General features: G+C 40.1%; 1 protein-coding gene and 1 non-coding gene across 2 annotated transcripts; one reads left to right on the top strand and one right to left on the bottom strand.

The window, feature by feature from the left end:
* Nucleotides 1-12,465: 12,465 nt before the first annotated feature.
* LOC145103517 (small nucleolar RNA R71) lies at nt 12,466-12,572 on the bottom strand. The gene has a single exon (XR_013706604.1). It is a non-coding gene; the product is annotated as a small nucleolar RNA R71 (small nucleolar RNA).
* Nucleotides 12,573-13,689: 1,117 nt separating this feature from the next.
* LOC145099875 (uncharacterized) lies at nt 13,690-14,019 on the top strand. The gene has a single exon (XM_079037379.1). The coding sequence runs from the start codon at nt 13,690-13,692 to the stop codon at nt 14,017-14,019; it is 330 nt and encodes a 109-aa protein (XP_078893505.1).
* Nucleotides 14,020-14,738: the final 719 nt, after the last annotated feature.

Below are 14,738 nucleotides of genomic sequence, written 5' to 3' on the forward strand. Positions count from 1 at the left end.
TGTTCTCTTTGTGTGGATTGTTCTGGAAGGTCGTTAATGGCGACCGGTGGTTGTTGGTCAGTGCTTTAAGTGGGGGAGAATCGGAGAATTCTCCGGGAGATCGATGAGTATTTGAGGGTGCTTAGCTGTTGGGATTCAGCAGCGTTCTGTCAACCCAGAGTATAGGCTAATAGGAGCGAGTGTCGGGCATGCGGGGCGGGATACAGACCTAGGGCATAGTATTGTGGAGGGCCTGGGAGCAGGCCGGGATCGAGTATGTATGATGGAGTTAGAGTTCGGAACCCCTAGAGGGCTAGAACGGTATGCATGAGAGGAATTCCGAGGGGGGATAGCTCAGAATGTTGATTGATAGTTGAGCGGTCCGGATAGACTGAAGGCCGGAAGGCGTACCAGTCAGACCGAAGGCTCGGAGAATGGTCCCGCCAAACTGAAGGCACTGAGAGCGGTCCAGATTGGCTGAAGGTTCTGAGAGAGTGGTCCAGATGGGCTGAAGGCCTGGTGAGGCGGTCCAGTCATGCTGAAGGCTCTGCAGGTATTGTTGGATCAGTTTGAGATTGCTGATGGTGTATGTTGCAGTGTGATTGCGTTGGAAGGTTTGGCCCCGGGTAGTGATCTTGTTTAGTTGAGGTAGTGCATGGGCTTGAGAGTCCCTGCGAGGAGAGTCAGAGTAAGTGTGTTGGATGGATAGCGGACATGCTAAGGGTGGTGTAGCGTCGGGCGAGCACCGCGGGACTTGTTGGAGTGGCATTATGGCCAAGTGGATTCCTTGGAAAAGGAAGCGAGAGAGGTGTGTAACTCCGAGAGGGAGTGCAAGTTCACGGAAGTGAAAGCGGCAGAGTAGAGTCATGATTAGAGTAATTCGAGTATGGTTTTGAGCAACGTGTTTGCGGCAGTGGATTAGAAGCTCATCCGGTTTGGGATGTCTGCTGAGGTTGCGGAGGAATTCCACAGATGTAGAGCCAAGAGACTCGGAGGGGATGCAGGGAGAGAGTCTTGGGCTCTCAGTGTGATTCTGATCAGGGTATTGGATATGTATTAGTGGTTCATCCTGGGGGATGTTGGAGGATATTATCAATGTGTCAGGTTTTCCCAACCTGAGGGTGTTAGAGCTAGTTCAGCATATGTATGTGGTTGCAAGAGGGGAACTCGTGAGAGTTGCTCTGAGAGCGAGAATGGGTTTTTCCGTCGTCACGAAATGGATGGAGTGGGATTCGGATCGGGGATTCAATGGTTCATGGTTTTCTAACCCTTATGGGTCAGGTGATTGTTAAGATCTCGAGCAGAGTTGCATCTTGGGTAATTCTCGGTTATTGAGAGTGATGATCAGGGGTACAGCCGGTGCCCGGCTCGAGATGGTGGTCAGGACACCGTAAGGAAAGAGAAAGTGTGTTTGAGTTTCGATGAGTATGCCTTGAGGGACTTGGCCCGGTTAAAACCAGGTGGCGCGCTGTGGAAGTATCTTTGGGATTGAATTGCTGTAGGCTTCGAGGACGAAGCCTAATTTAAGTGGGGGAGAATTGTAACATCCCGAAATAGCAAGAGTAGAGTTGAAGGGCTAAAAGTGTAATTTGGGAAAGAGTGACTCGGCGAGTCCATTGGTGGACTCGGCGAGTAGAGTCGCGACTGGGTCGCGTGTTAAGTAGCCGACTCGGCGAGTCAGCATGATGGACTCGGCGAGTAGGCGCTGAGTGGAGAAAACCCTAATTCTCGGGGTTGAGCCCTATATAAAGATCATTATGTTTTCCTCCTAGCCTCTTTGTCCCCCCTTAAGTTCCAGAAACCCTAAAATCGTGGAGAAGCACCATTGTTGAGCAAATTGGAGCTTGAAGAGATGGTTATTGAAGAGATTCCGAAGAAGAAGAGGCTTGGATCAAAGGGCTTTGCAAGGATTCGGGAAAATATTCTCCTGGAGCTTCCTTTTGAGGTATCTTTCCATTGTTTGAGATGCTATTGTCTAGATTCTTCATTTTGGGAGTGTTGAGATCATATCCTTTGGATGTATTGGAGTTTAGAGGCTAGATCTGAGGTTGCTACCTCAGATATGGGATGGAGAAGAGTTAGAATGCATGAAAGTTCCTGTGTTGAGTGTTGGATGAAGCTATCTTGTCCCAAACCTTAGCCCTAATGTGTAATATGCATAGATCTCTTTGGATTCACGTAAAGTTTGCCACTTTACGTGATGGATGAGTTGTAGGAGGCTAGATCTATGTTTTGGAGCAATTGCATGGCCTGGAATGCTTCTGATTGGATTCAGACCGGTGGTACTCGGTGAGTCACATGGGTGTACTCGACGAGTTGCTTGAATATGAGCTGGAACTCGACGAGTTGGAAGAACAACTCGACGAGTTGGATGAAGATGGCCTGGAACTCGGCGAGTAGGTTGAAGATAGCCTTAGACTCGGCGAGTCTGTTCTTGGGCTCGGCGAGTCTTGTCGAAGAGTCCCAATATTTTCTGGTCTAGTCGAGAATCGGCGAGTCAAGGGATGACTCGGTGAGTTGTATGCGAGTGGACTCAGAGTTGTTGAACTCGACGCGTCTCGGGGTGACTCGGCGAGTTAGGTCGCGGATTGAGTGAAGTTCTGATTATGGAAACTTAGCGAGTCATAGGGTTGACTCGGCGAGTAAGGTCAGTCAGGAGTTGACTTTGACCTTGTCCTTGACCAAGGGTTGACCAGTGGTTTCCAGGGGCATTTTGGTAATTGTTGATTGTTGTTTTGAGTTCAGTGCATTGGCGGTTGTCCAGTGGTAGAGATCGTATCAGTGATCGGAGCAGTTCGGGATATCTGTTCAGTCGGCAGTTTCAAGGTGAGTTATCCTCACTATATCAACAGGGTCTAAGGCACCAAGGCCGGCCCTTATCGGATTGAGATCCGGGTAGTTGTTGTTATGTTGTTGCTATGATATGTTACATCCTGAGAGTTAGGATGGTATATGTTAGAGACCTGTTTGAGATCGGTACCCTGAGAGATAGGGAGATGCTATGCTAGTGACCTGTTAGGTCGGTATCCTGATTAGGATGATGATATGCTATGTGATCTGTTTGATCTGCTTGTTGACTGTGAATTGCTATATGATTGTATGTATATGTGCACATGGTTGTTCGGACTGGAGTTGGGTTGAGGCGGGTCCTGCTGCGTGCTGTAGGCCAAGATACCCAGGGCGGACCGGTTGTCCTGAAGGCCCAGCGAGCGGTCTGGATAGGCTGTAGGCCCCAAAAGGGCGGACCATACGTACTGAAGGCTCAGAGAGTGGACCAGATGGACTGAAGGCCCGGTGCGGGCGGACCAGTCATACTGTAGACTCAGAGAGTGGACCAGGTGGATTGAAGGCCTGGTAGCGGGCGGACCAATCTCACAGTAGACCCGAAGTGCATGGCTGTTCTGTGATCGGATATGTTATGGCATGTTATGCATGTATGGTATTTGTGGTTGGTATTTTGGGGATATCTCACTAAGCTTTCGGGCTTACAGTTGTGGTTTCATGTTTTTCAGGTTCTTCAGGAGATCGTGGCAAGGCGAAGGCGTGATCGTACCGCTCCTCATGATTTTGTAGTGTATGATTCTGGGAACGCGTTAAATGTTTTGTATTGAAAACCCTTTTTGTAAAGAATTAATGGAATCGTGATGTTTTTGAAAAATTTAAAATTGGTTGTATTTTTCGGTCGTTACAATTTCCGCCGGTATGCCTAAGTGTTTTGTGACAAAATAAATGTGTGGCTGAGAATGATTCCCTCATTCTCAACCTTTTTTTTCTCAATTGAACTCTCTCTCTCTCTCTCTCTCTCTGTGTGTGTGTATATATATATATATATATATATATATATATATATATATATATATATATATATGACAAAATTGCAAAAATGGTCCATGTTGTGACACCTAAAAATTTCAAGACAAATTTGAACTTTTAAAACATTTCAAACCATTAAAATCATTACAACTTTGTTTTTCAAAATGTATAATATCAGAGTTTTCCCAAAAACATAAACAAATCATGAGGAGTTCTATGATCATGCCTTCGTCTTGCTGCGATCCCTTGATGTACCTAAAACAATAAACTGAAACTATAAGCCTGAAAGCTTAGTGAGTTCCCCCAAAATACCAATCTCATATAACCATAATCATATCACATCCACAAATACAAATCAACATGCATAATGAGCCTTCAGCCTGACTGGACCGTCTCGCAGGGCCTACAGCCTATCTAGACCACTCCCGAGCCTTCGACATGACTGGACCCCCTCGCAGGGTCTACAACCTATCCGGAACGCTCATTGGGTATGTTGGCCTTCAGCACAAAGCAGGACCGCCTCAACCCAACCCCAATAAAAAAAAATGTGCACATAAATATCATATGCTAGCTCATATCATATAACAGTCAAACCAATCTAACAGATCACTAATCATAGCAACATCCCAATAACCGGGATACAAACCTAACCGGTCACTAACATATCATCATCCTATAATTAGTACACTAACCTAACCAGATCGCTACACATAAGCATATCACCACCCTAACTACCAGGATGTAATCAATAAACATATCATGCCATAAGCGAATACAATCAATAAAGGGCCGAATTTGGTGCCTTAGACTACTTTTATATAGTGAGGATAACTCACCTCACAAGTAGTGCTGAAGTACTGCAAATCTCTGACTGCTGTCTCCCCGGAATCCCACAATGTCACATCATAAATAATACGTTAACACCCATCATGACCTTCTTGACTAAATGTCCCCACCATGCTCACATTTTCCCAAAATACCCCAGAAGTCCCATAGTCAACCATTGGTCAAAGTCAAAGTCAGCTATCAAGGTCAATAGTCTATTTTGACCTCAACTCGTCGAGTACCCTCAGCTACTCGCCGAGTTCTTAGCATGACTCGCCAACTCGCTGAGTCGCTTGAGTGAATCGTTGAGTTCCTAGTGTCAATGGTCGTAACTCCAAAGTTTGGGAAAACCCTAGTCGACTCACTAAGTCACTCATCTGACTCGCCGAGCCCACGACAATCTTCATCGGACTCGCTGAGTCGACCATGCGACTCAACGAGTCCCTTGAGTCCTTCTTCAATACATAGGCTTTTTAAGCCATGCTAAGGCTCCAAATTGTAGATCCAGCTTCCTAAGGCATGTTTATCATGTAAAGTTGCAAACTTTACGTGCATGCAAAGCTCTAAAGTCTTAAAATGACAACACCAAGCTTGTAAAGAAGTCTCACACTTGAGTGAAGGCTCATACTTGTCAAAGCTGATAACTTTATGGATCTTGGGGCCAAAGGGAGTCCACATATGAAGTTGCAACTTCAGATCTTGTCTCAAACACAAGAAACCTTTCCTGAAACCCACCCAAAAGAGATTAAGGATGAAATGAGCCAAGGAAACAGCCTAATACCTTCAAGAGATTGCCAACTGAAGTAGATCTTTGCTTCCCACAAGTTCCTTGCTTCAATTTACTTGTTTTCCCTAAGTGTTCCCTCACCAAGATCCCTCTTCCAAGCTTTAACACACCAAAGAACACACAAATGCGATTTAGGGTTTAAGAGTGTCAAGGAGTTGTAAAGGGGAGGCTTGGGGAGGCCAATGATCCTTTAAATATGGTGCAATACCCTGGAATTTAGGGTTTCATCTGCCAGCTCTTACTCGCCGGGTCCCTTCTTGGACTCGGCGAGTAGGTCACTAAAACACGTGGACCAACTCATTGCTACTCGACGAGTAGGGCAACCAACTCGTCGAGTAGACCTTGAAATCAAGAAAATTCTTATATAAAATCGATACCTGAGAATTAGGGCGTTACACATGTGGTTGCCAAATTTATGTGCTTTTGGTCCAAAATGAAATGTTATTGCATCATTGGTCCAAAGTTGAATCTTTCTATTGGTTTTGGTCCCTATTAACTTAAAAAGACCATTATAAGCCTTAGATTTGTTTTTCTATTATTTTATTATTTATGTTTAATATTTTTAGTTAATTAAAACAAAAAATGACCCACCACCAACCCATCATCTCTCTCTCTCCATCTCCCTTTATCTATACGATTTTTGGATTTAAACTTTTGTTTTTGTATCTATTCATCTTGTTGTTCCTTGTTATTTGTTCATCTTGTTCCTTTTTCAGATCACAAGAAATTTGTGTTAAATACATCATCACTATATCTCTCCATATAATTTTGGTTTGAGATGAATATATGAAAATGATTTCATCCAATGAGTTGTTTGATTATTTTTGGTTGGGAAGAAAAATAAAGGAGATATGTTTGTATGATAGGGAAGAAAAAGAAGAAACGAGGTCTGGATGAAGAACACCATCCATACGTTTTTCAATTTATGTACCCTCAATAAGGCATTCGGCGATGACAAGAATTGTTGAATTTTTGGTGTAGGCAGTGGGAGGTGGGGCTACTATCGACGCCCGAGGCAAGGACGAAGCCTTGGCTTCACCTTTTCCGGCTTGTTCCAAGTCGATTTGGGCACTTCACTTTTTGGATTTAAGTTAGATCGGAAACCCTTTGCTCTCTATAATCCTGTTCTCTACTCCACCACTCACTTTGATTCTAGCTCTTGGAACCGGATTAGAAATAATTTTCGGATTTGATTTTAGTAGAAATTTTAATTTGGGGACTTCAATTTCCGGGTTTAAGTTTGTCAGGAAGAACTGAAGTAGTAAGAGGAATGAACAATCAATAATTCCATTGATCTAGGGTAGAGGTAGTGCAGGCGGAGAAGGAAACTAGGAAGATGGAGATTTCAGATAGCTACCGTCTTGAATGCGTAGGAGACGGAGATATATGCACCATAAAAATTTCTATAAGAAGAGGGTGCTCTGACGAAGTCTTTGCCAGTGAAGCAATGGTTGTAGCAGAAGATATGTTGGTGGCGGTGTGGGTTTCATTTGTTTCTGGTGGTGGTGGTTCCAATTGGAAGATGGCGTCCAAAGATGAGAGGGGGGGGGGGGGGGTAGGTTGGGTTTATATTGTTTTTGTTTTTCTTTTAATTGTAAGAATAAGAAAATAAATAAAAGAAATTAAAATATAATTATTTAAGGGGCATATTAGTCATTTTAGGTGGGATGTGGACCAAAAACACAAGAAATATACAAACTGTATGGACCGAAACCATATCATATATCCAAAATTGGACCACTGATACACCTTCAAACATTTTTGGACAAAAACCACATAATTTTGACAACCACAGGGACCATTTTTGCAATTTTCTCTCTCTCTCTCTCTCTCTCTCTCTCTATATATATATATATATATATATATATATATATATATATATATATATATATATATATATGTTCAACTCCGATGAATACTAAAAAACTGGTGATAACAGCGAGGACAATTCTCCACCACCCATTACGTCAAGGGCACAAACGTCAAACCAACACTCGAACGTGGTGCGTTCATATGCGACCCACTTCCGTGATAATTAATACGGACTTGAGGATTTAATCATATGCAACAAACGTTCATTGAACGTCATTTAAGTGAGTTTTATAATTTATTTTCGTTTATTGTGTTTTTTTTTTGTTAAAAAAATTTTAAAAAAATAGCATATATATGCTTGGTTTTAATGTTTTTACTTTTTTATTTTAATTTTTTTCCGCTTTATTAAAAAAATGGTTTTTTTAAATTTAATTTTTTTTATTTTTTTAATATTTTACTACATACTTGAAGAGACTGATGTTTTTCTTTACTTTTGTTTTTATTATTTTTATTTTTTGCTTTATTTTTTAAAACTAAATATCGGATTGAGTTTTTAATGTTTAACAATATAAAATTTTAAATAAGAAGAATATTCAGAATCATAATATTTTCCGTTCATATATTTTTTAATCATATAACTTTTGGATCATAAAACTTTGAATCAAATTATATTGAATCATAGTATTTTGAATCAAATCTTTTTTGAATCATAGGGTTTTGGATTAATAAAATATTCAATTAAATATAGTTTTCTTTCAAAAGTTATGACAAAAAAACAAAGTGGGTAGAGAGATACCAAAACACAACCTTTAAGGATGGAGTTCTCCAAAGTCCAACCAAACATTAACTAAAGGACCAAAATATGACTAAAATCATAGATCTAAGCTTAATAACACAAAAGCTTCAAACTAGGAAACTTACAATGGTCCAAAAGGCGCTCAAAAGGTTGGATCTAACTTGCTTCTTGCTTCCTTGCTTCACAAATGTACACTCTTCTCCTTCATGATGCATAAACAAGCAAGATAAGCTTAAATATCAAAGAAAGAGGCTCGGGTTTTAAGTAAGGGCTTTGAGGGCAATGGAGGTCGAGGGTGGAACAAACCCTAGACATCACATCCTTTAAATATGGCTCAAAACCCGAGATCAAGGGTTTTGGATCATGGAGGCTTCGCGAAAATATAGGCAGCACACCTATCGCAGCGTGAGTCGGGTCCAATACTCGGTGCGATTTTCATTATTGCCCGAAACTCAAACTTAATCAATTTCTTCAATTTAAATAATCCATACTTGAAAAGTTGGTGTTACAACAAAATTAAACATTTTCATATGTTACAAATCAACCACATTTTAAACACATATATAATATACCTTCTTTACACAACTCTCACATAACCATTTGACATTTTTAAACATCATAAACAAACACAATTGAAGATGTATAATTTTTCATCTTCATCTTCATAAGATGATCGTGATATATTTTTTTCACATATTCCTTAAAACTATATTTATCACGTTGGATCAAGAAGCTAAAATTTTAAATGTCATAAAAAAAACTAGAACATCAGTAAATAGGTATCTTAACGTTGCACATAAACTTCTGGTATGTGATTACTTCGTTATTGATTGTTTATATGATCATAAAGCCTTCAAACATCGCTTAATAGACATTAATTCCTACATATAGCTAAAGATTTGGAGGATAATTATGAATATTTCAACTCATATAGGATGCTAGAGGTAGACGAGGTTTTACTACGCTACAAAAGTGTATAGTCGTGCTTCAACTTTTGGCATACGACATCACCACGGACTCATTAGATGGCCATTTGAAGATGCTCGAGATAACAACACAAAAATGTGCATATTTATTTTTAAGAATATGTTGATACAAGGTTTAATCAAGGATAAATCAAAACTTTAGTGTTCAAGGACTAGATGTGCCAAAATTTGGAAAACTCGAGCATAAATTATAATTTTCTTGTTAAACTATGTTTTAAATATTAAATAATTAATATTGATAACTAGAAGGCTAATTTGGAGTTTGTAAGTTAGAAATAAGGGTGGATGCCCTTTTGTAAAATCTAAGTGTAAGGGGCTAAAAATGACAAATCTAATAAACTTAAGTTTGACTTGACTTTGACCCAACAAGGTATGGTCCAAAATGTTAACAATTTTATTTAATTACAAATTGAATGTTAAGACTACTCAAATAGTGTGTGTGTGTGGGGGGGGGGGGGATTGAAGAGAGTTTAGATTTGAGCGACTAAAACTACCAAATTGGAAGAAAAAACATAGCTTTAAACTACCAAGACTCCTTTTTTTCTCTCTCGTTTTCGTAATTTTGATGTTTTAATGAACATGAGAGCTCGGTTTGAATATCCTTTACTAAATTGAAGCTTATTGGGATGATAATTCAATATGGGAAATTAAAACCCTTAAGATAATAGAAGGAAGGTATCAAATCCATTTCATCTGCTTCATTTAGAAATTGAGGTTTTAGGTGTTTGATTTAAATATGGATTTCTTGATATAATTTATGTCATAATGAAGTTTTTGATTCAAATCTAAATTTTTTTCAGTACTAGAAAACAACCATTTAATGACGCACAAACAATGACACTCGCTGATAGAGGACGCGCATTTGTGCGTGCCCTAAAAAATAATGTCAATTTTGCAAAATTTGAAGGATAGTGGACACACATTTGTGAGTGCCCTAGAATTAGTGTCAGCAAAGAAAAAAAGGAAATGCGGAGGGCGCCTTTCATAAAATGTGCATCGTCTAACTGTGTAGCTTTATAACATTGTAATGAAACACACGTTTTTAAGACGAGATTTCACCCGCCTATTAAATCCCAAAAATTAAACCCCCGCCTCTTCCAATTAGCAAGAAAAAGCCCTAGGGCCCTTGATATGTGCATAATTAGTTAATTATTTAGCATACATTTTTATTCATTTTTAACTAATTATGTGTATAATGTGGACAAAAGGTACTTAATAATGTTTAAATTTTGTTTTCAGTCCAAAAGACATTCTTGGGAGTGAAAGGGAACAAGGGGAAGCAATTAGAGACCAAAGAATGAAGAATGAGGGACAAAAGCCTTCCTACTTGGCGAGTACACGAGCCTACTCGGCGAGTCCATTAGAATATTTCAGAAGATAAGTCAAGACTCCTGGTACGAGACGGATAACTACGATCTACTCGGCGAGTTGGGTCTGCTACTCGCCGAGTACACTCTGTTTTGTGATGATTATAAAAACCGAGCCTTTATCTGATTGGAATAGTTTCTGGCGTTTTTGGAGATTCATCTGCGATTGAAGAACCTGTAGAGGAGCTGAGGAACCCTAATCTTCAATCTCTTGAAGAATCAAAGCAACTAGGTTAATCATTCCACTTACTTTAGGAATTAAGTATGTTTAGCTTAGTTAAATCTGTTTTTGGTTTTGTTTTTACTACAACTATGAACTAATTACATTTTTGTTTCTGTTTTGGGAATACCATGTAACTCCTATGGTTTAATTCTTAGTTTTTGATTGATTGTTTATTGGTGATTTATTAAATTAAGTTTGTTAAAGAACCTTATGCATTAATCACAACTATTTTCTGTTAATTGGAAGATAATTAAGCTGCATGAACATCTCTTAATTGTTAACCTCATATGTCTATGTGAACACTTAATCATATGCTTAGGAATAATGAATATGAAACTAAGATTAACAAGATAATGGGAAGATTAATGTGTGAGCTTGTTTGAGAAACCAACAAACAAGAGGTTAATTGAACCACCAATTTGCTTAACCACTACAAATCTTATTTAATCCAAATCATTAATCTAGGGAATTAATTAGTTTAAACACTTGATCACCGCTTGAATTAATTAATTGTCTAAGGGTTAGGAGTAATGAACATGAACCTAACCACTATAGTTGGTAGCCAATAACAATTAATCTATCATAAATTCAAAATAACCATAGGAGTGAATTGGTTGAACCTAAAACGGAAACATCTTTATCAAATTTGGTGAATTAGTTGTTTTCTTTAGTTACTTAGATAATTAAGTGTTTTTTTGGTGTAAGTTTCTGGTCTTGCAAAACTAGAGAAAAACCTTTTACTTTTATTATTTGCTTAGTTAAAGTTAGCCATTAGTTTAATTTTCCGTTCCCTGAGTTCAACACCCTACTTATTCAACTATACCACTAAAAGACAGGTTCACTGCCTTTGTGTGCTAAATTTATTAATAAAAAGTAGGAATAAAACAAGTGCATTTTACACGCATCAAGTTTTTGGCGCCGTTGCCGGGGAACGGTTCTAAATAATTAATCTAATCCCTAATTTTTTCGATCCTTTGTGTGAGTTTACTGGCACAAAGTTAATTTATTGCAATTTAGTAGTTAGTAATTAGGTTTTAGCATTTGTTTTAGTTTTAATATTCAGTTTAGAATTTCTTCAAAATTACACTGATACTCGCCGAGTGCAGTCGCACCTACTCGGCGAGTACAAGTGTATTTGGCAATTAATTTTCGTTTTTTTAGTTGCATTTTTTTTTGCGTTTTTATCTTGTTTATTTTAGGACTTTCATGACCAGTGGATCAAACACCCTGTTGGTACCCCCGTTTGAAGATCCTGAATCCGCATTGAAAAGAAACAAAGGAAAGGACGTGGAGAGCTCAAGTACACCAAAGAAGTCACCTTTGTCTAACTTGAAGACTGTTTTTGGGAAGAAAAAGAGCAGCAAATCAGGAGCATCCAACGCCTCTTTAGTAATCGACGAACCGGTTAAGGAAGATATCGAGTACGAGACCGAGGAAGAAGAGGAGCCTACATACGAGCACGAATCCAAATTCGAGGAAGAGTTAGCTATTACTATGGCTAACATTGATGAAATCCCCATGGGGGAATGGAAGAAGAGGATGCACGACGACACTGGCTCGGGACTTGTGCTACCCGCAATTCCCGCGACTGCTACTTTCGAGCTCAAGGGTCATATCCTAGCTTTACTTAAAGAAATACCTTTCTATGGAAAAGACCACGAAGATGCCTACAAGCATTTGGATGAAGTTAATGATGTAGCTGATTACCTCAATGTTCCAAATGTGCCTCGTGAGACTCAACTACTTTGCATGCTTCCACTGACATTCAAAGGTGCTGCAAAAGACTGGCTCAAGTCACTTCCCCCGGATCAGTCACCACATGGGCCAAGATGAAGGAAGAATTCATTGATCACTTTTGCCCACCTTCCAAGATAGCCAAGTTGAAGAAGGCCATTGCTAACTTTGAACAACAAGCTGGAGAGTCGCTATATGAAGCTTGGGAGAGGTACAAGAGCTTACTAAGAAACTGCCCACACCATGACCTAAACAGCCAGCAAGAAGTCTTCATCTTTTATGATGGAGTCAATGTCACAACCAGGCAGTTACTAGACTCACAAGGCCCGCTCACAAAGTAGCCGCCCCCGGTGATCAAAGAATTGATTGAAGAATTCTCTAAACACTCTAGAGAATACCACAACCCTAGACATGATGTTACTAGGGGAGCCGCATATGCAGCTACTGAAGACTTATCCGCGGTCATGGCTATGTTAAAAACCATGGATAGGAGGATGGATAAAATGGGCCAAACGATCCATGCTATTCGGGTGGGTTGTGAAAACTGCAATGGACCTCACCTCACTAGAGACTGTGATTTAGATGAGAATGGCAACAAGAAGGTGCAAGTTTGTTACTCAAGTGGAGACCAATATGATGAAGACTAGCGCAAACAAAAGAAAGAGTGGCTCCCTTATAAAGAGTACAAGAAGGCTAAGGAGGAAAAGTTTAGGCAAAAAGGGAGAGGTTTCTACCAAAAGGAGGAGCCGGTACAAGAGAGAAAGCCAAGCTTGGAAGAAATGCTCACCAAATTTGTAGTTGCTTCAGAAAAAAGACATAGTGATCATGATGCTGCCATTCAAGAAACAAGGACCATGCTAAGGAACCAACAAGCATCTATCCATAATATAGAAACGCAACTTTGGCAACTTGCTCAACAAATCAACCAAAGGTCACCGGGCGAACTTCCTAGCAAAACTGAAAATAACCCATGAGGGGCGCACATAAACATAGTCAGAATAAGAAGTGGGAAAATAATCACTCCCCTGGCACCTATTCAGACTGAAGCATCCAAGGAATCCCAGAAGGAGGAGGCAGAAAATCAAGCAGAAAAGCAAAATTTACAATCTGACAGCCCTACTCGCCGAGTACCACGTATGGACTCGGCGAGCACACCACCAAATCCAAAAGAGCAGGTCCCTGAAAAGCTGTACCAGCCTCCAATGCCATACCCAGCCCGAGGTAAGAAGGAGAAGCAGGAAGAGGAGTATCAGAAGTTTCTAGATCATATCAAGGCACTTCAAATCAACATACCCTTCATTGAAGCCGTCATGCAAATGCCCAGATATGCAAAGTTCCTTAAGGAACTTCTCACTAATAGAAGGAAGATGGAAGAAGTGAAGAAGGTAGTCCTCAATGAAAACTGCTCAGCTGCTATGCTAAATAAGCTACTAAAGAAGAAGGGCGACCCGGGGAGTTTGACTTTACCTTGCCAATTTGGCAACTTGGCTACCATTCATGCCTTAGCCGATTCGGGAGCAAGTGTGAACCTAATGCCATATTCATTCTTCAAGAAGCTGGATCTCCCAGAACCAAGGCCAATTCGCATGGCAATTCATTTAGCAAACAAGACAGTCACTTTCCCAAGAGGCATATGCGAAGACTTACTAGTCAAGGTGGACAAATTTGTCTTTTCCGCTGATTTCATCATTCTATAAATGGAGGCGGATCCACAAGTTCCAATCATCCTTGGAAGACCCTTCCTCAACACGGAAAGTGCTATAGTAGACATGAGGGACTCGAAGCTGACCTTGTGGGTAGGAGAAGATTCAGTCACATTTGGGGTAGATCAAGCTATGAAGTATGCAAGGAACAGTGACGACACGACATTCTCAATTGATATGCTTGATGAATTATTGGAGGAATGCATAAGCGAAGATTCCAACAAGTTCACAATTTATGATGAAGAATTTGATCCAGAAAAAGACCTAATGGAGATTGAAAGGCTGCTGGAAGAAGCTGATTTTGAAGAATTTGTGAAGCAAACTGACAGCCCTACTCGCCGAGTAGGGCCGATCTACTTGCCGAGTTCTTCCTTAGAAAAGGCAGAATTCATGAATGCAGCCACAAATCAGAACCAAAAATCTGAGCTCAAAACTTTACCAGAACATTTGGAGTATGCTTTCCTTGAAGAAGGCAACCAAAAGCCAGTAATCATAGCCTCTGACCTGTCCAATTCTAAAAAGGAAGAGCTAGTGCAAGTGTTGAAGAAGCAGAAGCGGGCCATAACATGGAGCATCACCGACATCAAGGGAATAAGCCCATCTTATTGCTCCCACAAGATCAATCTGGAAGAAGGAGCAAAGCCGGTTGTACAGCACCAAAGAAGGTTAAACCCGAATATGCAAGAAGTAGTCAAGAAGGAAGTGCTTAAACT

This window comes from Lactuca serriola, chromosome 4 (genome assembly GCF_051521515.1).
Source record: "Lactuca serriola cultivar US96UC23 chromosome 4, Lser_US96UC23_V15, whole genome shotgun sequence".
Taxonomy (NCBI): domain Eukaryota; kingdom Viridiplantae; phylum Streptophyta; class Magnoliopsida; order Asterales; family Asteraceae; genus Lactuca; species Lactuca serriola.

Bases quoted from the DNA above. Each gene is read 5' to 3' on its own strand.
- LOC145099875 (XM_079037379.1), top strand. From the start codon at position 13,690: ATGGAAGAAGTGAAGAAGGTAGTCCTCAATGAAAACTGCTCAGCTGCT.